Consider the following 26,494-nt stretch of genomic DNA (forward strand, 5'->3'; position numbering starts at 1 on the left):
ATGGGCGTGCCTGCCTTCTGCGCGCGCTGCGCGCGCATTAAATGCACCGCAGGTAGCCGTTGGCGCCGAAATAGCCGTTGCTCCGAGGATGCACCGGACAGTCCGGTGCACACCGGACATGTCCGGTGAATTATAGTGGAGCGGCTGCTGCGCGTTCCCGAGGCTGGCGAGTTCCGGAGGCCGCGCTTCCTTGGAGCACCGGACACTGTCCGGTGTACACCGGACAGTCCGGTGAATTATAGCGCGCCGGCCTGAGAAATTCCCGAAGGTAGCGAGTTCGAGTTGGAGTCCTCTGGTGCACCGGACACTGTCCGGTGGTGCACCGGACACTGTCCGGTGTACACCGGACAGTTCGGTGCCTCCAGACCAGAGGTGCCTTCGGTTGACTCTTTGCTCCTTTGTTGAATCCAAAACTTGATCTTTTTATCGGCTGAGTGTGAACCTTTTACACCTGTATAATCTATACACTTGAGCAAACTAGTTAGTTCAATTATTTGTGTTGGGCAATTCAACCACCAAAATTAATTAGGGACTAGGTGTAAGCCTAATTCCCTTTCAATCTCCCCCTTTTTGGTGATTGATGCCAACACAAACCAAAGCAAATATAGAGGTGCATAACTGAACTAGTTTGCATAATGTAAGTGTAAAGGTTGCTTGGAATTGAGCCAATCTAAATACTTACAAGATATGCATGGATCGTTTCTTTCTTATTTATCATTTTGGACCACGCTTGCACCACATGTTTTGTTTTTGCAAACTCTTTTGTAAATCCTTTTCAAAGTTCTTTTGCAACTAGTCAAAGGCAAATGAATAAGATTTTGAGAAGCATTTTCAAGATTTGAAATTTTCTCCCCCTGTTTCAAATGCTTTTCCTTTGACTAAACAAAACTCCCCCTAAATGAGATCCTCCTCTTAGTGTTCAAGAGGGTTTTGATATATCATTTTTGAATTACTACTTTCTCCCCCTTTTGAACACAATAGGATACTAATTGATAATATTCTTGGAAACACGAAGTTTTTGAAATTGGTGGTGGTGCGGTCCTTTTGCTTTGGGCTCATACTTTCTCCCCCTTTGGCATGAATCGCCAAAAACGGAATCATTAGAGCCCTCGAAGTGCTATCTTCCCCTTTGGTCATAAATAAATGAGTTAAGATTATACCAAAGACGAAGTCCTTTTGCTCTCTCCCCCAAAGATGGAGAGTCTCTTGGAGCGATGGCGAAGGATGAGTTATGGAGTGGAAGCCTTTGTCTTCGCCGAAGACTCCAATTCCCTTTCAATACACCTATGACTTGGTTTGAAATAGACTTGAAAAACACATTAGTCATAGCATATGAAAGAGACATGATCAAAGGTATATAGAAGAGCAATGTGTGCAATTTAACAAAAGAAGTTCCTAGAATCAAGAATATTGAGCTCATGCCTAAGTTTGTTAAAAGATTGTTCATCAAGAGGCTTGGTAAAGATATCGGCTAATTGATCTTTAGTATTAATGTATGAAATCTCGATATCTCCCTTTTGTTGGTGATCCCTAAGAAAATGATACCGAATGGCTATGTGTTTAGTGCGACTATGCTCGACGGGATTATCCGCCATCTTGATTGCACTCTCATTATCACATAGCAAAGGGACTTTGGTTAATTTGTAACCGTAGTCCCGCAGGGTTTGCCTCATCCAAAGCAATTGCGTGCAACAATGGCCTGCGGCAATGTACTCGGCTTCGGCGGTGGAAAGAGCGACCGAATTTTGCTTCTTTGAAGCCCAAGACACCAAGGATCTTCCCAAGAACTGGCAAGTCCCCGATGTGCTCTTCCTATTGATTTTGCACCCCGCCCAATCGGCATCCGAATAACCAATTAAATCAAAAGTGGATCCCCTAGGATACCAAAGCCAAAACTTAGGAGTATAAGCCAAATATCTCAAGATTCGTTTTACGGCCGTAAGGTGAGCTTCCTTAGGGTCGGCTTGGAATCTTGCACACATGCATACGGAAAGCATAATATCCGGTCGAGATGCACATAAATAGAGTAAAGAACTTATCATCGACCGGTATACCTTTTGATCCACGGACTTACCTCCCGTGTCGAGGTCGAGATGCCCATTGGTTCCCATGGGTGTCTTGATGGGCTTGGCATCCTTCATCCCAAACTTGTTTAGAATGTCTTGAGTGTACTTCGTTTGGCTAATGAAGGTGCCATCTTGGAGTTGCTTCACTTGGAATCCTAAGAAATACTTCAACTCCCCCATCATAGACATCTTGAATTTCTGTGTCATAATCCTACTAAACTCTTCACATGTAGACTCGTTAGTAGATCCAAATATAATATCATCAACATAAATTTGGCATACAAACAAGTCATTTTCAAGAGTTTTAGTAAAGAGTGTAGGATCGGCCTTTCCGACTTTGAAGCCATTAGCAATAAGAAAATCTCTAAGGCATTCATACCATGCTCTTGGGGCTTGCTTGAGCCCATAAAGCGCCTTAGAGAGCTTATAGACATGGTTAGGATACTTACTGTCTTCAAAGCCGGGAGGTTGCTCAACGTAGACCTCTTCCTTGATTGGTCCATTGAGGAAGGCACTTTTCACGTCCATTTGATAAAGCTTAAAGCCATGGTAAGTAGCATAGGCTAATAATATGCGAATTGACTCAAGCCTAGCTACGGGTGCATAGGTTTCACCGAAATCCAAACCTTCGACTTGGGAGTATCCCTTGGCCACAAGTCGAGCTTTGTTCCTTGTCACCACACCATGCTCATCTTGCTTGTTGCGGAAGACCCATTTGGTTCCTACAACATTTTGATTAGGACGTGGAACTAAATGCCATACCTCATTCCTAGTGAAGTTGTTGAGCTCCTCTTGCATTGCCACCACCCAATCCGAATCTTGTAGTGCTTCCTCTACCCTGTGTGGCTCAATAGAGGAAACAAAAGAGTAATGCTCACAAAAATGTGCAACCCGAGATCGAGTGGTTACTCCCTTATGAATGTCGCCGAGAATGGTGTCGACGGGGTGATCTCGTTGGATTGCTTGGTGAACTCTTGGGTGTGGCGACCTTGGTTCTTGCTCATCCTCCTTTTCTTGATCATTTGCATCTCCCCCTTGATCATTGCCATCATCTTGAGGTGACTCATCTTCTTGATCTTGTCCTTCATCAAATTGAGCTTCATCCTCATTTTGAGTCGGTGGAGATGCTTGCATGGAGGAGGATGGTTGATCTTGTGCATGTGGAGGCTCTTCGGATTCCTTAGGACACACATCCCCAATGGACATGTTCCTTAGCGCTATGCATGGAGCCTGTTCTTCACCTATCTCATCAAGATCAACTTGCTCTACTTGAGAGCCGTTAGTCTCATCAAACACAACGTCACAAGAAACTTCAACAAGTCCTGAGGACTTGTTAAAGACTCTATATGCCCTTGTGTTTGAGTCATATCCTAGTAAAAAACCTTCTACAGTTTTAGGAGCAAATTTAGATTTTCTACCTCTCTTAACAAGAATAAAGCATTTGCTACCAAAAACTCTAAAATATGAAATATTTGGCTTTTTACTGGTTAGGAGTTCATAGGATGTCTTCTTGAGGATTCGGTGTAGATACAACCGGTTGATGGCGTAGCAAGCGGTGTTGACCGCCTCGGCCCAAAACCGATCCGAAGTCTTGTACTCATCAAGCATGGTTCTTGCCATGTCCAATAGAGTTCGATTCTTCCTCTCCACTACACCATTTTGTTGTGGCGTATAGGGAGAGGAGAACTCATGCTTGATGCCCTCCTCCTTAAGGAAGCCTTCAATTTGAGAGTTCTTGAACTCCGTCCCATTGTCGCTTCTAATTTTCTTGATCCTTAAGCCGAACTCATTTTGAGCCCGTCTCAAGAATCCTTTTAAGGTCTCTTGGGTTTGAGATTTTTCCTGCAAAAAGAATACCCAAGTGAAGCGAGAATAATCATCCACTATTATAAGACAATACTTACTCCCGCCGATGCTTATGTAAGCAATCGGGCCGAATAGATCCATGTGGAGTAGCTCAAGCGGCCTGTCGGTCGTCATGATGTTCTTGTGTGGATGTGGGGTTCCAACTTGCTTCCCGGCTTGGCATGTGCTACAAATCCTGTCTTTCTCAAAATGAACATTGGTTAGTCCTAAAATGTGTTCCCCCTTTAGAAGCTTATGAAGATTCTTCATTCCAACATGGGCTAGTCGGCGGTGCCAAAGCCAGCCCAGGTTAGTCTTAGCAACCAAGCAAGTGTCGAGTTCAGCTCTATCAAAATCTACCAAGTATAGCTGACCCTCTAACACTCCCTTAAATGCTATTGAATCATCACTTCTTCTAAAGACAGTAACACCTACATCAGTAAATAGACAGTTGTAGCCCATTTGACATAATTGGGATACGGAAAGCAAATTGTAATCTAATGAATCAACAAGAAAAACATTGGAAATGGAATGGTTAGGGGTGAAAACGGGACGGATACGGACGGATACTAGGTCATCTCATATCCTACCCTAATACAATTTTCTCGGATACAGGATCGGATACGGATAGTTAAAATCCGGGACGGATACAGGACGGGATCGGGTAATAAATAGGGCGGGTAAGAAACGGATATCAGATATTACCCGGATAGATAACAGATATTAGCCGGATACTCTGTCCTGATGAAAAAGCCAAATATTGACAAAATGGACACATACAATTCAAGTTACTAACCACAAGTTCATTATAGAACTAAAAACACAATTTCAAAAAAAATCAGCAGCATATCCCCTCTTTTATGCATACTCCACAAGTCCACAAGTATATAACAAATAGTAGATATTTTACACAGGTTTATTATAGAAGAAACAACATAATTTTAAAAGTAAATCAGCAGCATACCCCGCTGGTGCCTGGCGGCTAGGGCTAGCTACGGCCGTGCGGGTGCAGCGTCGCGTCTGTCTCCGTGAGTCCGTGGACCGTGGTCGCGTGGTGACTGGTGGACGTCTGGTCGTCTCAACAAAGTAACAGATGGCCGGATGGGCTGCCGACTGGGCCTGTTTGCATGTAGCATGTGCATGAAACGAGCATGGGCCAAGACATTCCACGCACAGGCACTAGAAAATTAGAAAATTGAAACGAGCATGCATGAGCCGAGACGTTCCACGTACAGGCACAATGCACACAGGAACTGAAGCGGGTACCCGCTAACCGGGTACCCGTATCCTACCCGTAGTTCTCGGGTATTTGCCGGGTAGTGGTCATCCTGTATCCTACCCGTATCCGACTGATGCATATCCGGGTAGTATCCGTATCCGACCCGTATACAAAATTACCCGTATCCGGTACCCGAAAAACCGGGTATTTTAAGTACCCGTATCCGGTACCCGCCGGGTAATCCCGTCCCGTTTTCACCCCTAGGAATGGTCAGGTGAAATAGCAATTTTACCCAAACCTTTGACCAAACCTTGATTTCCATCCCCGAATGTGATCGTTCTTTGGGGATCTTGGTTTTTCTCATATGAGGAGAACATCTTCTTCTCCCCTGTCATGTGGTTTGTGCACCCGCTGTCGAGTATCCAACTTGAGCCCCCGGATGCATAAACCTACAAAACAATTTTAGTTCTTGACTTTAGGTACCCAAACGGTTTTGGGTCCTTTGGCATTAGACACAGGAACTTTGGGTACCCAAACACAAGTCTTAGAGCCCTTGTGTTTGCCCCCAACAAACTTGGCAACTACCTTGCCGGATTTGTTAGTAAGCACATATGAAGCATCAAAAGTTTTAAATGAAATAGCATGATCATTTGATGCATTAGGAGTTTTCTTCTTAGGCAACTTAGCACGGGTTGGTTGCCTAGAGCTAGATGTCTCACCCTTATACATAAAAGCATGATTAGGACCAGAGTGAGACTTCCTAGAGTGAATTCTCCTAATTTTGCTCTCGGGATAACCGGCAGGGTACAAAATGTAACCCTCGTTATCCTGAGGGATGGGAGCCTTGCCCTTAACAAAATTAGACAAATTTTTAGGAGGGGCATTAAGTTTGACATTGTCTCCCCTTTGGAAGCCAATGCCATCCTTGATGCCCGGGCGTCTCCCATTATAGAGCATACTTCTAGCAAATTTAAACTTTTCATTTTCCAAGTTATGCTCGGCAATTTTAGCATCTAGTTTTGCTATATGATCATTTTTTTGTTTAATTAAAGACATGTGATCATAAATAGCATTAACATCAATATCTCTACATCTAGTACAAATAGAAACATGCTCAACATTAGATGTAGAGGGTTTGCAAGATTTTAGTTCAACAACCTTAGCATGCAACAAATCATTTTTAGTTCTAAGGTCGGAAATAGTAGCTTTGCAAACATCAAAATCTTTAGCCTTAGCAATCAAATTATCATTTTCTACTCTAAGGCTAGCAAGAGAATCATTCAATTCCTTAATCTTAGTAAGCAAATCATCATTATCATTTCTAAGATCGGGAATTGAATCAATACAAACATGAGAATCAACCTTAGCACTTAATCTAGCATTTTCATTTCTAAGGTTGTTAATGGTCTCATAGCAAGTGCTTAGCTCACTAGACAATTTTTCACATTTTTCTACCTCTAGAGCATAAGCATTTTTAACCTTAACATGCTTTTTATTTTCCTTGATTAGGAAGTCCTCTTGGGAGTCCAAGAGGTCATCCTTTTCATGGATGGCACTAATTAGCTCATTTAGTTTTTCCTTTTGTTCCATGTTAAGGTTGGCAAAAAGAACGCGCAAGTTATCCTCCTCATTGCTAGCATCATCCTCATCACTAGAGGTTTCATATCTAGTGGAGGATCTTGATTTTACCTTCTTCCTTTTGCCGTCCTTTGCCATGAGGCACTTGTGGCCGACGTTTGGGAAGAGAAGTCCCTTGGTGACGGCGATGTTGGCGGCGTCCTCGTCGGATGAGGAGTCGGTGGAGCTCTCGTCGGAGTCCCACTCCCGGCAAACATGGGCATCGCCGCCCTTCTTCTTGTAGTACTTCTTCTTTTCTCTCCGCTTTCCCTTCTTGTCGTCGCCCCTGTCACTGTCACTAGATATAGGACATTTTGCAATGAAATGACCGGGCTTACCACATTTGTAGCACACTTTCTTGGAGCGGGGTTTGTAGTCCTTCCCCCTCCGTTGCTTGAGGATTTGGCGAAAGCTTTTAATGATTAAATCCATCTCCTCATTGTCGAGCTTGGAGACGTCAATTGGTTGTCTACTTGGTGTAGACTCCTCCTTCTTTTCCTCCGTCGCCTTGAAGGCCACCGGTTGCGCCTCGGACGTGGAGGGTTCGTCAAGCTCGTTAATCTTCTTGGAGCCCTTGATCATACATTCAAAGCTCACAAAATTCCCGATAACTTCCTCGGGGGTCATTTGAGTATATCTAGGATTACCACGAATTAATTGAACTTGAGTGGGGTTAAGAAAAATGAGTGATCTAAGAATAACCTTAACCACCTCGTGGTCATCCCATTTCTTGCTCCCGAGGTTGCGTACTTGGTTCACCAAAGTCTTGAGCCGGTTGTACATGTCTTGTGGCTCTTCCCCTTGGCGAAGTCGAAAGCGACCGAGCTCCCCCTCGATCGTTTCCCGCTTGGTGATGTTTGTTAGTTCATCACCCTCGTGCGCGGTCTTGAGGAGGTCCCAAATTTCCTTTGCATTCTTCAACCCTTGCACCTTGTTGTATTCCTCTCTATTTAGAGAGGCCAAGAGTATGGTTGTGGCTTGGGAGTTGAAGTGCTCGATTTGGGCCACTTCGTCCTCATCATAATCCTCATCCCCTACGGATGGTACCTGTGCTCCAAACTCAACAACATTCCATATACTTTTGTGGAGTGAGGTTAGATGAAATTTCATTAAATCACTCCACCTAGCATAATCTTCACCGTCAAAGGTTGGCGGTTTGCCTAATGGAACGGAAAGTAATGGAGTATGTCTAGATGTACGAGGATAGTGTAAGGGGATCTTACTAAACTTCTTACGCTCTTGGCGTTTAGAAGTTACGGAGGGTGCATCGGAGCCGGAGGTCGATGTTGATGAAGTGTCGGTCTCGTAGTAGACCACTTTCTTCATCCTCTTGTGCTTGTCCCCACTCCGATGTGGCTTGTGAGAGGAAGATCTCTCCTTCTTCTCTTTGTGGTGAGAAGAAGATTTCTTCTCCTTCCCTTTGTTGGAGGAGCTCTTCTTCTTCTCCTTCCTCTTGGTGCGGGACTCTTCCGATGAAGTGCTCCCGTGGCTTGTAGTGGGCTTTTCGCCGGTCTCCATCTCCTTCTTGGCGTGATCTCCCGACATCACTTCGAGCGGTTAGGCTCTAATGAAGCACCGGGCTCTGATACCAATTGAAAGTCGCCTAGAGGGGGGGGGGTGAATAGGGCGAAACTGAAATTCTCAAAAATAATCACAACTACAAGCCGGGTTAGCGTTAGAAATATAATCAAGTACGCAAGAGAGGGCACAAAACAAATCGCAAGCGAATAGTGAAGTGAGACACGCGGATTTGTTTTACCGAGGTTCGGTTCTCTCAAACCTACTCCCCGTTGAGGAGGCCACAAAGGCCGGGTCTCTTTCAACCCTTCCCTCTCTCAAACGATCCCTCGGACCGAGTGAGCTTCTCTTCTCAAATCAAAGCTGGGAATAAAACTTCCCCACAAGGGCCACCACACAATTGGTGCCTCTTGCCTTGATTACAATTGAGTGTTGATCACAAGAGCAAGTGAGAAAGAAAAGAAGCAATCCAAGTGCAAGAGCTCAAAAGAACACGACAAATCTCTCTCGCTAATCACTAAAGCCTTTTGTGGAATTGGAGAGGATTTGATCTCTTTGGTGTGTCTAGAATTGAATGCCTAGCTCTTGTAAGTGGTTGAGAAGTGGAAAACTTGGATGCAATGAATGTGGGGGTGGTTGGGGTATTTATAGCCCCAACCACCAAACTTGACCGTTGGTGGAGGCTGTCTGTTCGATGGCGCACCGGACAGTCCGGTGCACACCGGACATGTCCGGTGCCCCCGCCACGTCATCACTGCCGTTGGATTCTGACCGTTGGAGCTCCTGACTTGTGGGCCCGCCTGGATGTCCGGTGCACACCGGACATCTCCTGTTCATTGTCCGGTGCGCCAGTATGGGCGTGCCTGCCTTCTGCGCGCGCTGCGCGCGCATTAAATGCACCGCAGGTAGCCGTTGGCGCCGAAATAGCCGTTGCTCCGAGGATGCACCGGACAGTCCGGTGCACACCGGACATGTCCGGTGAATTATAGTGGAGCGGCTGCTGCGCGTTCCCGAGGCTGGCGAGTTCCGGAGGCCGCGCTTCCTTGGAGCACCGGACACTGTCCGGTGTACACCGGACAGTCCGGTGAATTATAGCGCGCCGGCCTGAGAAATTCCCGAAGGTAGCGAGTTCGAGTTGGAGTCCTCTGGTGCACCGGACACTGTCCGGTGGTGCACCGGACACTGTCCGGTGGTGCACCGGACAGTCCGGTGCCTCCAGACCAGAGGTGCCTTCGGTTGACTCTTTGCTCCTTTGTTGAATCCAAAACTTGATCTTTTTATCGGCTGAGTGTGAACCTTTTACACCTGTATAATCTATACACTTGAGCAAACTAGTTAGTTCAATTATTTGTGTTGGGCAATTCAACCACCAAAATTAATTAGGGACTAGGTGTAAGCCTAATTCCCTTTCAACGGTCGTCTTCATCATAGTGGACCTAGGTCTCACCCCCCGGGAGGAACCCTGTCGGGGAAGAGAGATCGTAGGGTTTGTCTTGAGGTTGACAGGCCACCCAAAACACCTCTAGTCGTCGTAGAGTTGAAGAGAGGTGAAGATTTAAGGTAGAAGAAGGCTAAACTAGGGCTACTCTAAATGCATAAGGTAAAAATGATAAGTAGAATTGATTGGATTGATTGTAGGGGTTCAATCGGTCGTAACCCTTCATCTACATAAAGGGGAGATCTAGACTCGTTACAAGCCAGTTTTTGAGTTAATCTCATGGGTTTTGCTAACAAATCCCGCTAGAAATTCGGAACCCTAACTGATTCTGCGCACGCACGGACCGTCTGTGCTGCCACCACGGACCGTCTGGATCGTGGACCATCCAGCCTATAGGGCCGGATATTTCGACTGCCCATTTTGGTGCTCAACTTGTGCCCCTGTCTTTTGGTGGAGGCTGACGAACCAAAAACATATGTATTGCCAGCAATCTTTAGAAAATAAGAGATCTCACAAGTCATCTTGTTCCCGAATTAAGAACTAATCCTGATGCGAGTCACTGACTTTTCAATTCAATAGGGTGATCCTTCAATAGAGCTCTAATGCATAAAGGCCATTTCGGATTGCATTTTTCTCGGTCATGACCATGTGATCAATGGATCAAAAGGTGTAGAATGGAGGTGCCCCTAGCCTAAATAGGCAAAGAGACTATGCATGTACCACGCAGGGCCGTACCTGAGGGGGTCCAGCTAGGCGGCCGCCCAAGGCCCCAAAATATTAGCCCCCCTCAAGTATATACTTAAGTATATTATTTGGTTATTTAATTTGTCTAAACAGTGCTCGTTCCATTGGTTCAATCGTCCAATGTTAAACGAGCAGCTTAGCCTCTGATGTCTTGCTAACATCTAGAAAATATAATTTATGCGGCGGTGCAGCCACCATGTCGCCAAAAAAGGACTAGACACTCTGGACAAGCCTACAAACGTGTCCCGTCGACGATCGACCTTCACATATACACATATGTGTATACCATAGACAAGAGCTAGCTAATTGTGTTTGCCATTAGGTCCATCAAAATATGTGTTTATAATTATACAAATGTACATATATATAGGACCCGATTCGTTCCTAGAATTAAATTTTAGTCCCTGTAACATCGGATGTTTGGATGTTAGTAAGAAGTATTAAATATAGTATAATTATAAAAGTAATTGCACACATAGGAACTAAACGATAAGACAGACCTATTAAACCTAATTAGTTCATGATTTGCTCATATGATGCTACAATAAACATTTGCTAACCATTTATTAATTAGACTTAATAAATTTGTTTTGATGCTTAGTCTTTAACTATACAATTAGTTTTATAATTAGACTATATTTAATATTTATAATAATCATTAAAACATCTAATATAGCATAGGCTAAATTTTAGCTCGTATAACCTCATAGTTATATATATACATGGGTCAAAAGGGCCTATATAAGATTTCACCCAGGGCACCCGAAATCTCAGGCACGGCCCTGGTACCACGGGCTCATCATCGTACCATTCCACATTTGAACATGACCATATATCGATGATGAGTAGGTGGGTGGAAAGTATCCTGGCATCACTTGATGAATAGGTGATGCTTAATGCGTCGCCTTTTGGGCCATTTTATTCGGCCGTTTTGTTTTAGCGGGTGACCGAGGTTTCTTTGTTGACCCTTCACGTAGAACGACCTTCTTGCTAGCATATTTGCAGAGCAATTTATCAAAAGTAGGGGGCTTTGACCAGCCGACCCGTTATATGTACTTTGCCCCTGCGTCCCCTTTTTCGCTTTACGTGGAGGTTGACACCTCGGCTATGGGCAGATTGTCCGGCTGAGTTAGTCAGACCATCTGCTTGAGCACCGAACCGTCCGTGTGCAGGTGCCAGACCGTCCATGATGCTCGAGTAAGGGAGCTTTGCTCGGCTGCTTGATTGAGCTTGCCCTTCGGCGCCTCCGGACTTGTTAGTCCTCCTGTCCGGAGCTTTCGAGCGATCCCTCCTTGTGTTATATTCGACGTGCGAGGATGACAATGACAATGTTTTTGCCTTTTCCTTTATCATCCACTTCCGGTCGAACCAGACTTTTTTTTGCTTGCTAGTTCTATTATAATGACAAGAAATGGTTGCATGTCCACTTGCATCTCCTGAAAACTCAACCGGCCCTCATTTATGGCCGATTGTATCTGTCGAGGAAAAATGTTGCAATCATTGGTGGCATGGAAAAAAGAATTATGCCACTTGCAGTAAGCATGTCTCTTTAACTCATCTAGAGGAGGAAGAGTATGAGTTACTTTAATGTTGCCACTTTTCATTAGTTCGTCAAATATTTTATCACACTTAGCAACATAAAAAGTAAATTTAACTTCTTCTTGGCGATTCTTTTGAACCAGCTGTAAAGAAAAAAGGTGAAGGTTTGGCCTTTGTTGGCCAAACAAGTTCAGTGGTACATATATTTGTGGATTCGTCATCCGAATTATCGCACTCCACTAGATGTATAGTACGACCGGTCGATTATGACGTCTCTTTACATCGGCTTTCAAAGGCCAAAGCCCGCTGATGTAGCTGAGCTATTGAAAATAACTAAGTGTCATCCAATTAATATCTTAAGTAATATAGAAACCCATTAAAAGCCAGCCTTGCTAGCTCTTTGTCTTCAACATGGATTTGAAAGCATTGGTTTGTAGTGTCCCGGAACCTCTAGATATAATCATTAACTGATTCTTCACGTCCCTGTCAGACTAAGGCTAAATCAGCCAACCCTAATTCATATTCCTTGGAAAAGAAATGCTTATAAAATTTACTTTCTAAATCATTCCAAGAATTAATGGAATTAGGAGGTAGGGTAGCGTACCATGCAAAAGCGGTACCAGTAAGAGATAAAGAAAATAAACGAACACGGAAGGCTTTCCCATCAGCCAATTCATCTAGGTGTGCTAGAAAATGGCCTACATGTTCATGTGTGCTTCTACCACTTTCACTAGAAAAATTGCAAAACTCTAGTATCCTTACCACTTGTGGGTACGAGACAGTATCAAATCGGTAATCACATGGCTTTTGATATGATTTCCCTAAATTGGCTACACTAACTCCGAGCCTATCTCAAAATATTTCAGCCATCTCTTCCCTAATTTTATCCATTATGCCCAGTGGCAAACCACCAGACTCTGGGTTGTAGGGCTCATTTGGTCGGGCATTGTTATACAGACCTTCCTACCGTGGTCGATCGAGAACGTTGACCGGCCTATGATCATATGGTGCGATGTGGTTTAAATATGTAGGGGGGACGTACTGTTGTTGTATTGTGTAATAAATTTGTGTATAGTGTGCAACAATAGGTTCTGTGTGTGCGTATCCGATTTGTTCGGCCTAGGTGGCCGAACGGTTCGACGCGATGCTGGAATGTCCGATGGTAAATCTGAACTGTCAGGTTTGGTTCACTACTATCGGGGCGCTACGTGGTTGTCTTGGTGTAGCCCAGACTATCCCACAGGGAAAGCCGATCGGTCTGGGTAAGGGTCAGACTGTCTGGGCAAAGGCTCGGATGGTCCGACCATGTCTAGGGGCATTGATCTGCCTAGCAGGGACGACAATTTTGGTATTTGTCATGGATATGAGTTCATCGTCATACTATATAATGGTTGAGGCTGTGAATCCCCATTTATTGGCGATGTATTAGACATAGACACCCCGTTATTAGTTTCAAATGATGGAAAACTAGGAGCAAGAAATTTCTCCAACGAACGTGTTAAATTTCTAATTGATTCTTCTATCCCTCCAATCTGTTGTTTCATTTGATTATGTTGCTGATCTACATACTATTTAATAGATTGGATGTCCTCATGTTTACTCACATTGGGATTTGAAGCGAAGATAGAAGAGATGCGGCCTCGATCTCTCCATGTTGGACAACCTTCTGGTGACGATTCATCGTGAATTGTGACAAGAATTTCTCCTTCGCCTGACACATGTATCTTCGTATTGCTGTTGCTCATCGGCCGGCGGGCTTTCAACACGGTCGGCTTGAGGATATTATCTAGGGAGATATCGGTGTGATCTTTAGAACCGGCCATTTGAGGGCCTAATTTTTAGTAGATCTAGACACCTGTTCCCAGTGGAGTCGCCAAAAAGTGTGTTGGCGCCGATCTGGGCGCCAAACTCTAGAGATGAACCACCTAGCGGTGCTCTTTGTGGAGGCACGGACGGTCCGCGGCACAGGGCCGAACGGTCCATGACCTAGGCTCATGAGCGGCTCCTTCTCTGCTTACGTCTGGACTGCACTTGGGACTCGGACGGTCCGTGATGGCGCAGAAGGTCGTCTTCTTCACAGCAGACCTAGATCTTGCCTCCCGGGAGGGAACCCGTCGGAAAGAAGAGATCCTAGGGTGTCTTGGGGTCGGCAGGCCACACAAGACGCCTCTAGTCGACACAGAGCCGAAGAGAGGCGAAGATTTAAGGTATAAGAAGGCTAAACTAGGGCTACTCCTAATGCATAAGATAAAAATAATAAGTAGAATTGATTGGATTGATTATGGGGGTTCAATCGGTCGTAACCCTTCATCTATATAAAGGGGGAAATCTGGACCTGTTACAAGTCGGTTCCCGAGTTAATTCTGTTGGTTTTGCTAACAAATTCTGCTAGAAATCAAGAACCCTAACTGATTCTACGCACACGCGGACTTTCTGCGCTGCCACCGCGGACATGGATCGTCTAGTCTTTAGGGCCGCACAGTCCGGCTACCCATTTTGGTGTTCAACAGTTTGGAATTTGACATTCCACCACTTTCCAAAGTTTAGATATAAGTCTATTTCAAATTTGGAGGATGGGGTGAAAATTGATTTTATGTATCACTAGTCCATGTTTCTACTCCGTAACTTATGACACGTTGTTCAGTTCGTTCCTCTATAGTAGAAATATAGCATATAAATATCTACTACATATGACCAATAACAGTATATAAATATATTATGTATAAAACCATATTAACTTAATTGATGTGTGCCTAAATTAGGATTATTAGAATATAATTCAATTCAAGATCCAAACGAAGCCTTAGCCGCATGTCGTCTCACCAACCAAGCACCAGAACAATAGAAAAGATGGAAAACAGACCTCGTCAAAATATGTACTCAAGAGCTAGCAGTCTTCAAGAACCTAGTGTCCAAAAAGGAACAAGCTATTAAAGTGTATCTTGGAACTCTGATGAACAGCAACAGTAGGAACTCGAAAGAACTCAAAAGATAATCCTAACTCAAAACAACTCTGATGAACAGCAACAGTAGGAACTCGCAAACCGCAATGCCTCTAAGACTGATATAACAATTAAAGTGTTGTCGTTATCTAATCTAGAGAAATTTGGATTTTTCAACCGGAAAACACCTAACAGCAGGGAGAGAGGAAAGGGACAACACAACAATGCCTCCAATGATGCCCATTAGGAATATAGTTACAATGAACAATGTTACGAAACTGTTAACTTCCAAAGTATTTCTTGTTTCCCTGTCTAAGACTAAAATTTGCATATCAAACCCAAATATATAATGCAAAATAAACAGAAACCCTTGTTTTCCTATGGTGGACGGTAGTAGGTATATGAAGTTATGGTCGCGAGTAATAGGGCTGGTAATGGATTGCGACCCAAATACTTCTTCACAATTTGTTAGGGTACTAAATTATTTCTAGTTCAAAAATTAATATAAATAGAGTTCGATCCTTAAATTTTATAGTATAAAATTTAGAGCCTATTATCACCCATGATCGCGAGTTTAGAACCCAATCTTAGTATGACACATCACATCCCTTTAAAAGTCTTGGTAAACTAGTAATACAGGACATGGTTTTTCCTCTTATTCTACATATTAAAGAAAATAAAAATATTGATAATCCACCCGCATGATATCTTGTTATAAATCCCTACCTCCTAATTGATTTTGTTGTAAGATACAAGAATAGCACCACCACCATGCATTGTGCTATTCTAATTTCACCCCATTTTCGGTAAAGCAAGGCCAACCTAGCTAGGTGGGGACGTGGGGTCAAGCTTGTCCTGATACTTGGACAAGCTTCTCTTATATTCGTTATTTCACAATCAAGAGATTTTGAAGTAAAGTAAACAAAACGGATGTGATCATGCTTAAGCTAGCTTCCGTTAGTGACTATTTTGCTAGAGGCTCTAAAAGGTATTCCGATATTGCACTTTGAAAGTATCAAAATTTGATAGAGAAAATTAGTGACTAGTGTTAGATCATTGGGGTAGATCAGTGGGGTGATCTCAATTCATTTGTGTAATTGGTGTGTTATAACCACTAGATTTAAATCATAAATAGATTATACCGTTAGTGGGGGGTCACACTTGTGGTGGAGGATGTAGATCTGATTGCCATCACGTTCGTCGATGAAGATCTGCACTAGGGCAGCAACGGTCGGGGAAGCGAGGTTGGTGGGGTGAAGACTGACGGCGGTTTCTCGTCACTGGTCGATCGGTGGTTTATGTTTTTGTCGGTGGGGAATACGGCTCAAGTGTGACACTCGACAAAGAAAGTTCGGCGAACTGTACATCGGCAATGGTTTCTTTGCTGACTACTTTTTATCGGGTACTCGGCAAAGTCTTTGCCGAGTGTCACTCGATACTCGGCAACGAAAAGCCGTCGTCACGGTGCCAGGTAACGGCGCTCGGCAAAGATAACGGTCGTCAGCTATAGATAACTGCTGACGGTCCTTTGCCGAGCGTCGACGTTCGCCGAGTGTTTGGCACTCGGCATAGCGGTCTTTGTCGAGTGTCTGCATATGCCGAGAGTCCTGCTCTCGGCAAATGTGGTCGTTACTGAGAGTAGGACTGTGCCGAGTGCGGCACTCAACAAAGACTTTTTTGCCGAGTGTCCGACAAAAAGCAATCGGCAAAGCATCGAGCACTCGGCAATGAGACGGATTTCGGTAGTGAGTGTTAAACCATTGGGGTAGATCAGTGGGATGATCTCTATTCATTTGTGTAATTGTTGTGTCCTAACCACTAGATTTAAATAACCACTAGAATTAAATCATAAATAGATTATACCGTCGGTGGGGGTTGCACTTGGGGTGGAGGCTGCCATCAGGTTCGTCGATGAAGATCTGCTCTAGGGCAGCAAGAGTCGGGGAAGTGAGGTTGATGGCGATGAAGACCGACGGTGGCTTCTCGTCACTAGTCGATCGGTAGTTTATGTTTTTGTCGGTGAGGAATACGGCTCAAGAGAACCGTCGGACTTCACCTCTTTGTATGGCCCAGTGTGACAGGGATCCATTAACCACACGTAAGGTTGGGTGTCCTCGCTCAGGACGCAAATCAAAGGCCGAAGATAGCCGTTGGGTCATTTTGGTGGAGATCATTCCAACAGCTAGACGAAAACAGGTACAATAGGTTATGGTGTGTGTGTTTTTTACAGAAACCATGAGCTCATTCCTACTACACTAAACTTCTTTTTAAGGTACATGGTATATATGTCAAATTAAAATGACATCTATAGTGGATTTTGTATTTGAAGTCAGCTGCCAAAGAGAAATCAGCGTAGTAAACCAGAAATTCACACTCCACGTGATTGGTTGCTCGGATAGCTACACGCAGGCCCGTTGTATGCATTGACCGTGAATGGGCATACGATTGATTACCTGTACTATACAGGTGCAGCCTGCATGCACGAAAGCAGGTCAAGCGTTTTTCCAACCCTCTGCCTGCACGCGTGGAGATGCTGGGGAGGGGCTTCCCGGATCGCCCAGGCCAGCGTGAGCATGGCTCCCGTTGGCACCACAACCAATCACGCCCACTCTGGTTTGTGAAGCTACCCACTGCAAAAGCCACAAAAGCAGCAGCAAAACCACCACCCCATGTCCAAGTTGGTCATTTCCGCCCGTGCTAACCCCTATAAATCCCCCCTCCTAGCTCTGCGTTGGCCTCACCAACACAGAAAACCTCGCAGCAGCAGCAGCAGGATCATAGCACAAACACGAAGGTTAATCAAGCGAGCGCTTAGCTAATAAGCGCGCGGTCTTCTTTTTCCTCGAGAGTGAGTGAGAGTATTGAGGCGCGAGAAGAGATGGCTCTGAACGGCGGCAAGACGTTCGTGCATGACGAGGAGAAGCAGCGGCTGCTCCTGGAGGAGCACACCGAGAAGCACTTCACCGCAGGCGAGGTGGTCCGTGACATCATCATCGGCGTCTCCGACGGCCTCACCGTACCCTTCGCGCTCGCCGCCGGCCTGTCCGGCGCCAACGCCTCCTCCGCGCTCGTGCTCACCGCGGGGCTCGCCGAGGTCGCCGCCGGCGCCATCTCCATGGGGCTCGGAGGGTAAGCTATATACGGACTGCATGGATCGGATCCACTCTTTTTTTCCCATGCATGTTCCATTTGTGCAAGGATAATTAATGGTGAAATTAAAACACTACCAGTCACTTAATTTATAAACGGTGTTCATGAGCTGAAATACTTGCCGACGGCCGGGTACTCATTACATTACATTACAATACACGCATGGATTGCTAGCTGAACGTTTACTACAAAACGGTTTCATATCCCTGCTGTTTCTCATGCAATGTCGTTGCGACTTCCTCGCTCCTCTCATCACTCGTACACCCTCTCTCTGACTCTCTCTCTCTCAACAACCAATATCTCTACTCTCTACTAACTATTAAGAGGGGAGTGTAGACTGCCCCCGCCTCAACAGTCATGCCGCGAATCCCGCGCACGCGAGCCCCTCCGCTGCGATTTCACCGCCCGCCCGCCCGCGGATCCAGCGCCCCCCGCCCGCACGCACGCGGATCCAGCGCCCCCCCGGCCGCGATTCACCTCTCGGCTTCGTGCCCTCCTCAACAGCCATGCCACGAATCCCGCGCACGGCAGCCCCTCCGCTGTGATTTCACCGCCCGCCCGCGGATCCAGCACCCCCCGCCCGCACGCACGCGGATCCAGCGCCCCCCCGGCCGCGATTCACCTCTCGGCTTCATGCCCTTCCCCCGCTACTGCGGCGGCGAGGAGGACGAGAAGAGGCAGTGGTCGTCGGTGGCTGTCAGCGGCGATGACGACGACGACCGCGAACGCCGCCGCTACAGGCACCAACACCGCCGCCTGCGCAGCGACGACGATGACCGCCAGCCGATCCAGCCCGCTCCCCCCTCCCCCCGCGATTCACCGCCCGTGGATCCAGAGCTCGCCGACGCCGACAACAGGCACTTCAACAGCGTGCTTCGCGTCCACTCGTTCGCCACCATCTGTGAGGCCGCCAGCAGGGCCCCCACGTCCGACGACTGGCTGTTGTAGCCCCTCGCCCACCACCACCTCCTGGGGCACGACCACTACAGCGACGTGATGCGGGTGGTGTCGCTCAAGGGCATCCATGGCGCGCGGAGGGCCAAGATCCACGAGGGTTGGGCCATCCCCCAGGTGGTGGACCACGGCGTGGACGCCGTGACGGTGGTCAACATGGCGCACCTCGCTCGTGACTTCTTCACGCTCCCACTCGAGGACGAGTTCAAGATGCTCGACCAAATGTCTGGCCCAGCTAGGAAGTTACATGTGCATACCGACGAGAACAGTGATGACGGGGCTAACCCACCGAAGGTAGAGGAGAAACCGATTCACCACGATTCACCGCCCACCGAAAGTAAATCTGAATGAAATATCTACAGTTCTATGAAGTACTTATTGCTTCACTTTTTTTGCTATTTTTGCACATGGCTTCAGGTGAAATAATGTGTGTCTTTGGAGCATATGACTTATGGGAGTTTAGTTATTGCAATACTTCCACTCCCTACCCCTAACTAAATGATTTGATAGAAGAGAAATGATTGTATCGTAACATTTAATATGGGCACAGATAGTCGGTTCACTTTTTTTTCTTGGATCTGTTACTTATTTAGTGCACCTGGTCTGCTGTGGATAAATATAGTGAAACAGAGGTAGGGATATTGTAGATTAGATTCCTGAACATGCTGTTGTCTTGGTGTTGTGATCTTCTGTTGCACCTTCCAACTTGGCGCTTAAATTTACAAAGCATCCTTATTTACCAAGCAGCCTTCTGAGACGGTGTGACTGTACTTATTTGTCTTGCAGGAATACATTCTCATCTTGTCTATTGAAAGAACTGAAGCATAGAAAAATTAAAGACAGGTGCACTTCTCCAGATTCAATGCCAATTAATGATTTGAAGGTATGGTCTCTTTCTTCCAAGTTCTAAGGTTTAGTATTATGAAGCAACAATAGAGGAAACATCATCATTTGCAAAAATAGCAAGAAGATTATATTCAAGATCTAATTGCACTAGAAACAGAACTTACAAATAATAAACGGTCTATAATTAGTCTGATGCCATCTTCATCTTTGGCAGAGGTTGTCAACGTGAATGTATGATTGATGACAAAACAAGAGGTGATGGCAAGTACTAAGGTCAATGGAGCACTGTAAAGTCTAATGCATTTCCTTCATTTGGAAGAGGTATTGAGAGAGCAGATTGCAGGAGGCCAGCCTTGTACACACAGGCCATGGACTGGTAAGGGTATGTTACTTCCTGACTGTAATTCAACATGTTTTTGCTCTACGAACCTACTACCAATGACCCCTCCTTTTTTGCATTTTGTAAGAGGAGATACAGGTTAAAAGACTATATCTTGCAGCTGCTACAGCACCTGTGTCAACAGGGACAATTACCCATTATACACATCCCGTTAGTCGCGCTTCTATATGAATTTCTGAAGGTAATTTTGATCTAGAGAACAATATCATAATTGATCTAGAGAACAAAAGGGTGTTCAAGAATATTAAGGTATGTACAGGTGTACTTTTACTATTCAGATTGAGCAAGCTGATACGGTGTGTGCATATACCTGGAGATGAAGCCGTTCTCTTTCCAGTGCCAATTTTCTGACCAAATCAGTAATAATTTTAGTTTTCACACCAATGTCCTTGGCAGTGGACACCTTCGCATGGTTGGCTTCATGTAACGAGTTCTCTAGACTTTCTACTCGACCTCTTAGAAATGCTAGCTCTTCACTAAGTTCTAAATTTGTGCCTGTTAACAGTGTGCATTTTGACTCAGCACACTCAGCTCTGGTTTCAGTTTTTGAAACTTTACCCTTCAGATCTTCAATAATATGTTCCATATCAGACATCGTACATTTCAGCATACCTTGCTGTTCAACAATGGCATCAACCGCTGCCTTTCCATGCTCTAATTGGGTATTTGACTCTGTAAGTTTCTTCTCCAAAAGACTGGCCTTATCTGACTTCTCGCTTTTAAGGGCATTTAGTTCCCCATTAAGCTCTATATTAGGTACAGTTAGCTCCATACACCTTATTTCTGCATTTTGCGCTTTGCTTTCTGCTCGTGAGACATCATCTTTGATATTCTTAATTGTGTTTTCCAATGTGCTCAGCTCAGATTGCAATGCATTTTGCTCCTCCTGCTTTGTTGTAGTAGTCAGTCGTGATGAACCAGTAGTTTTTTCTTCTCTTCACTTGTACAACTGATGCTTTCAAAAACAAGGCAAAGTTCTTTTGTGCTACTTAAACGAACAATTCTGAATGTGGGATGCCAAAGAACTGAATGTTGTGACCAACCGAATGGATCGAGACATGCATGAAATATTTTTGGTATGCTTGGCTGGCAGTCAAAGGGGTGCTCAACTGTCTTTGTGGTCAAGCTTCTGATGCTTAGCCTATATGTTTAGTTAATTGTACATCATGGTATTTAGTGATTGAACTAATTCACGTAGTGTCTAGCTGCCTATCCACACCAGCACAAATATAGTATTAACACTCCTTGGTATCGATTGACTTAGAGGACTACCATAAGATATACCAGCAATATAAAAAATAAACCAAGGACGTAATCGTGTTTCTTCGCTGATCAGGGTGGAACCCAGTTGATGCGTGGAATCTACTGCCATACACATGGGTTTTGAATTAGTAAATGCGATTAGCTAAAAGTTGATTTTAGATTGTAATCAATATTTGGTATATTTATCATGACCATTGAGCTTCGCTATTGTCTATTTGACTCTTGTACCAACACAATTGGCGTTGAGCTTGGCCTGGTTTAATGTTGCTTTGATATTCATATGTACTTGACAGGACTGGAGTCTAAAATAGTTGTATGTAGAATAGGTGTGGGGGTATTGCCAAATATGCAAAAAAAATATCACACTTAGCAATCCACTTTAGCAGGATGACTATGAATTTGTTAGGAAAGTTGGGAGAGGAAAATACATTTTCCTATCGCGACACCAACTTCCTTAACAACCCCACCTGGTCAATATCTCCATGAATGTTTGCATCCACTTTAGATTTTGGATTTGATCAAGTTCCTAAAGGTATTCATTGCAACTTTGGTGTATCACTTTCAGTTTACTAATGGTTATGCCTAGCATTGTTTGGTAAGTTGCTGGCGGTGGCCGCTGCCGGTGAAGTTTAAGCAGGCGATGCAGGGTAGAAGGCGAAGTCCCTCAAGGTGAGATCGACGGAGCAGTGGTTCATAGATACTGCTTTTGCGAGATTGGGGCCTATAAAGCAGTGGTTCATAGCTAACTTTGTTCTAATCTGCTTCCTGTTCTAGAGATTCCACTACCACAAAGCAAGCTGATTATGTACCTGACACATTGCACACGGAGCAAATGACAGAGCAAGCTGGGCTCAATTGTTCTGGACATTCAGGTAAGTTGCTTATAACCCCGGCTTATCTTTATGACTTTATCATAGAAGCACAAAGGCAAATGATTCGATTTTATGTTATTACTTACTATGCCTTAATATACTGGGTTTTCACAGATATCCTGGTAAACTCTACGTATTTTTTAATGCACCACTGCTAGAAATTTCTAGCACAAATTTTGAAAGGGATGCTTGCTTGCATCCTTGCCGGACAAGTCTGCATGGAACACAAACAAACAGGCCTGAAATGCACATGGTATCAGCATACAGTTACACATGGTTTGCACATCTACAATTATTGAATGTGACCTGCTGTTATATTATCTCTCCTGTCATATTTAAATGCACTTCAAAACCAAAATGTTTTCAACAACAAACTATTCTGATTCATCTAAACTTCATAGCAATAGTGTTTGGTAATGAAGTTTGCATGACATAATTGCATGTACTGCTTTCCATTCCACTATTGTTAATTTTTGGATTTAATCTTTTTCAGTCTTGTTCATGTTCATAGCCAACAAAACTGATGCAAAAATGTTTTGTTATGTACCACTAAAACTTGAAACGTCTCTGTCTCTTCTATCCGTCTGTTCTAGAAAGAGTGTGTGGAGGGCGAAGAGGTTGGGAGGCTGCCATGTCTCTTCCAAGAAATGTACATGAAGGGTGAAGAGGTTGGGAGGCTGTCATGCGAGATTGCGAGCACCGGTACCATGTGTGCTACCAGTGGCTTAGGTAGAAGAACTGGTGTCCAATATGTAGTGCCTTCCAAGGGTGCAGCCAAGGGGATGTTGGAACTCCATTCCAAATTATAAACAATCACTACTTTTGTAAAGTCGATTTAATTTTGATTAACAACACAACACATGACCATACATATTTTATTCTTACACTTTTTCCCCGTTGCAACGTACGAGTATTTGACTACTAAGAGATATAAGAGATTTCACGTGCTCACTTACGCAGGGCAGAGACACAAATGCAAGCCGATTTCTTCACTGTGATGGCTCAAGTGATCAAAGCCGATTTTCAATGCAGTTGCATCTGAATGCATTGAATAAGCAAGTTAGGCATTTCACTGGTTTGGGAAATACCCCTATGACTTACAACCTTAGGCCTGTCATTGAAGAAATTCAAAGGTCCGCGGAGGATAGTGGTGACAAACGAAATTTGAAGATGTGCTTGGGGATGCTAAAGTCCATGAGAAATCGCTGTGATCAGAACTTTGTTGCTTATAGAAAGGTATGCCTTCAGCAACCTATTAACTCAGGGTCATTTCTTGTGCCTTTTTGACATGTTTGGTGCATCTTTTACAGGGTCTTGGTGTTGTTTGCAACAAAAAAGGTGGATTCGGTGTAGATGACTTTGTTGTTGAATTCTTTGGGGAGGTATGCCTTAGTTTTTAATATTCATCCATTCTACTCCTAGATCGAGTGGCAGTAGTATAGCAGCCATGGATATGTTGATTTATAAACTTTGCAGGTTTACCCTTCTTGGAGATGGTACGAAAAGCAAGATGGTATTAAACATATACAAAACAACAGTGAAGATCAAGCTCCTGAGTTTTACAACATTATGTTAGAAAGGCCAAAGGTTGTGTTGAGTCTGATTTTAATGAGATCTAACTTGTAACTGGTCATTTCAATTCATGGTCTTTTTATCCTATTAACATTTTAGTTCTGTCATGATGGAAGGGAGACCGAGATGGATATGACTTGGTTTTTGTTGATGCTATGCGGCCAACTACGCGAGTAGAATCTGTCACTCCTGCAACCCTAACTGCGAAGCAAAGTAAGATCCTTTTAAGGTTCAGGTTCCAACCTTGTGAATGTTAACTGTTTCATTGCTTCTGTGGTTATGTAATATCATTCTTTGATTATTGGTCAGAATTTATGTGTATGATGTGCATGACGTATTTTTTTGGAGGGAGTAACCCCCTCTGTGTACTATGTATTAATGAAATGACACACAACTCTTCCGCGTTGTTCAAGAAAAAAAGAATTTATATGTATGTATGATGATGCAAAAGTTGACAATATAACACACACTTGTATATAAGTTATCGTATTATTATACGTTCCCGTTGCAACGCACGGGCACTCATCTAGTAATCCATGATATTTCAAGGTATTCTTTGGCCTGATGAGGGCACGTTTGAAAGTGTGGTTTTGGTATCGAAAGACATGCCTTTACGAAGTGGTACTGGTACACTCAACCAAACTTTATGAATTACTAGATAGTTAATCAAATCCAGCCAGGACCGGTAAACAATTAAAAAATATTAGTTAAACACTACCTACTGCAGTAGTTATGCCAACACACCAGTACAAACAGGTCTTTATGTTGCTCCGGAGATACTGGTCAAGCAAGTGCCCAACAAGCTGTTGGCTTGGCTTTTAATCCGAAACGTCTTCTATTATTTTTACCGTGTTTTATCTCTATAAGTTGTAGCTGCATCTGTCCCAACAGTTGCCTTTAATCCGAAGCGAATAGCTTCAGATTTAGGAACATGTATTTGTGTGTGAGAGAGATGAATTCAGAATAAAAAAATTGTTGAAACCCCTAGTTTGCAATGCAAATAGCTCTTTATTATTTATTTGTTTGTGTTTCCGACAAGTTGTGGAGTAAACAGGCCGGAACGCATGCATTGGAGCCCGTACTATTCTGAGCCCAGCTACCACGCACTCACTAAAACTAACCTTTTTTCAGCTGCTGTGTGTGCGTGTCAGGTATCTGGCGGCGAAGAGCGAGGCTGATCACTACAACAGGGAGCTGCAGCGCGAGCAGGACGAGATCGACACCGTCCCCGACGTCGGTAAGCATTAAGCAACCGCGCGCGACGGCGACGATCCCACCTTCTTCTCTTATGACGGCTAATTTCTCGGTCCTGTACATTTCGCATGCACACACAGAGGCCGCCGAGATCGCCGACATCCTGTCGGAGTACGGGCTGGGGCCGCAGGAGTACGGCCCCGTGGTGACCTCCCTCCGCAACAACCCCAAGGCGTGGCTGGAGTTCATGATGAAGTTCGAGCTGGGGCTGGAGAAGCCCGAGCCCCGGCGCGCGCTGGTGAGCGCCGCCACCATCGCGCTGTCCTACGTCGCGGGCGGGCTGGTGCCGCTGCTCCCCTACATGTTCGTGCCGGAGGCCGGGCGCGCCATGGCCGTGTCCGTCGCCGTCACGCTCGCGGCGCTGCTCTTCTTCGGCTTCGTCAAGGGCCGCTTCACGGGCGACCGCCCATTTTTCAGCGCCGTCCAGACCACCGTCGTCGGCGCGCTCGCCTCCGCCGCCGCCTACGCCATGGCCAGGGCCGTGCAGTCCATATGACGATGATGATTAATGAGGCAGCTCGTGGTGAAAAGTCCGCTCGCCGGCCGGTCGCCGGAGGTCGTATCATTCATCACCGGCCGGCCGGCCGGCTAGGATGGCGAAGAAAAATAAGGGCAGCTACTACGCATACGTGGTAGCCAAACTGTACTGTACAACGTGTAGTGTGCTTGTACTATCACAGTACTAGTACTAGTGTGTACTTTGTTTGATGGCTGCCTGCGTGTCGCACATGTCGTGTTTGGATGATTTAGGTGAAGCCAAACTGTGGCCCGCTGGGCTTTTCTTGTGTAATTTGGCAAGCGGAGGCCCAAATTGGGTGCCCTTTGGGCTCTGTCTCTATTTTCTTCTCAGCTACACTACAGTACAACCTAACTTGTTCTAAACAAAGACTGCTACCTAACCCAACAAGGATTTCTATATGCGTGTCCCTAACTGCCTTGTAAAATGCAATGATAGTTAAACCACATAGGACATCTGATTCTGGCTTCTCAGGCTCACCAAGGAAAAAAATTGCACGCGGCCGTGCCGCACGAGGCCGCCGGTGCGGCCCGGCACCGATTAACGACGCGTGGATATTCAACGGCATCTGCATCTCATGGATAAAGCCTCGGACGTATACGCAGCTCGGCTAAGCCTCGGACGTATACGCGGCTTGGCTTACAGAACGGCTCGCTTTACCATCGTTGCTTCCATACGCTTCCATACAGATACGTATCTTGGCTTCCAAAAAACATGTCCTGCTAATCATATTGAAGC

The 26,494-nt window shown here is 45.0% G+C and overlaps 1 protein-coding gene across 1 annotated transcript; it reads left to right on the forward strand.

The window, feature by feature from the left end:
• The first annotated feature begins 17,665 nt into the window (after positions 1-17,665).
• On the forward strand, positions 17,666-26,077 carry LOC103647403 (vacuolar iron transporter 2). Its single transcript, XM_008671947.2, has 3 exons — positions 17,666-18,057; positions 25,137-25,222; positions 25,320-26,077. The coding sequence occupies exons 1-3, from the start codon at positions 17,807-17,809 to the stop codon at positions 25,733-25,735; spliced, it is 753 nt and encodes a 250-aa protein (XP_008670169.1). The 5' UTR covers positions 17,666-17,806; the 3' UTR covers positions 25,736-26,077.
• The last annotated feature ends 417 nt before the right edge of the window (positions 26,078-26,494 follow it).

The sequence above is a fragment of the Zea mays genome, chromosome 2 (assembly GCF_902167145.1).
Source record: "Zea mays cultivar B73 chromosome 2, Zm-B73-REFERENCE-NAM-5.0, whole genome shotgun sequence".
In the NCBI taxonomy this organism is placed as follows: domain Eukaryota; kingdom Viridiplantae; phylum Streptophyta; class Magnoliopsida; order Poales; family Poaceae; genus Zea; species Zea mays.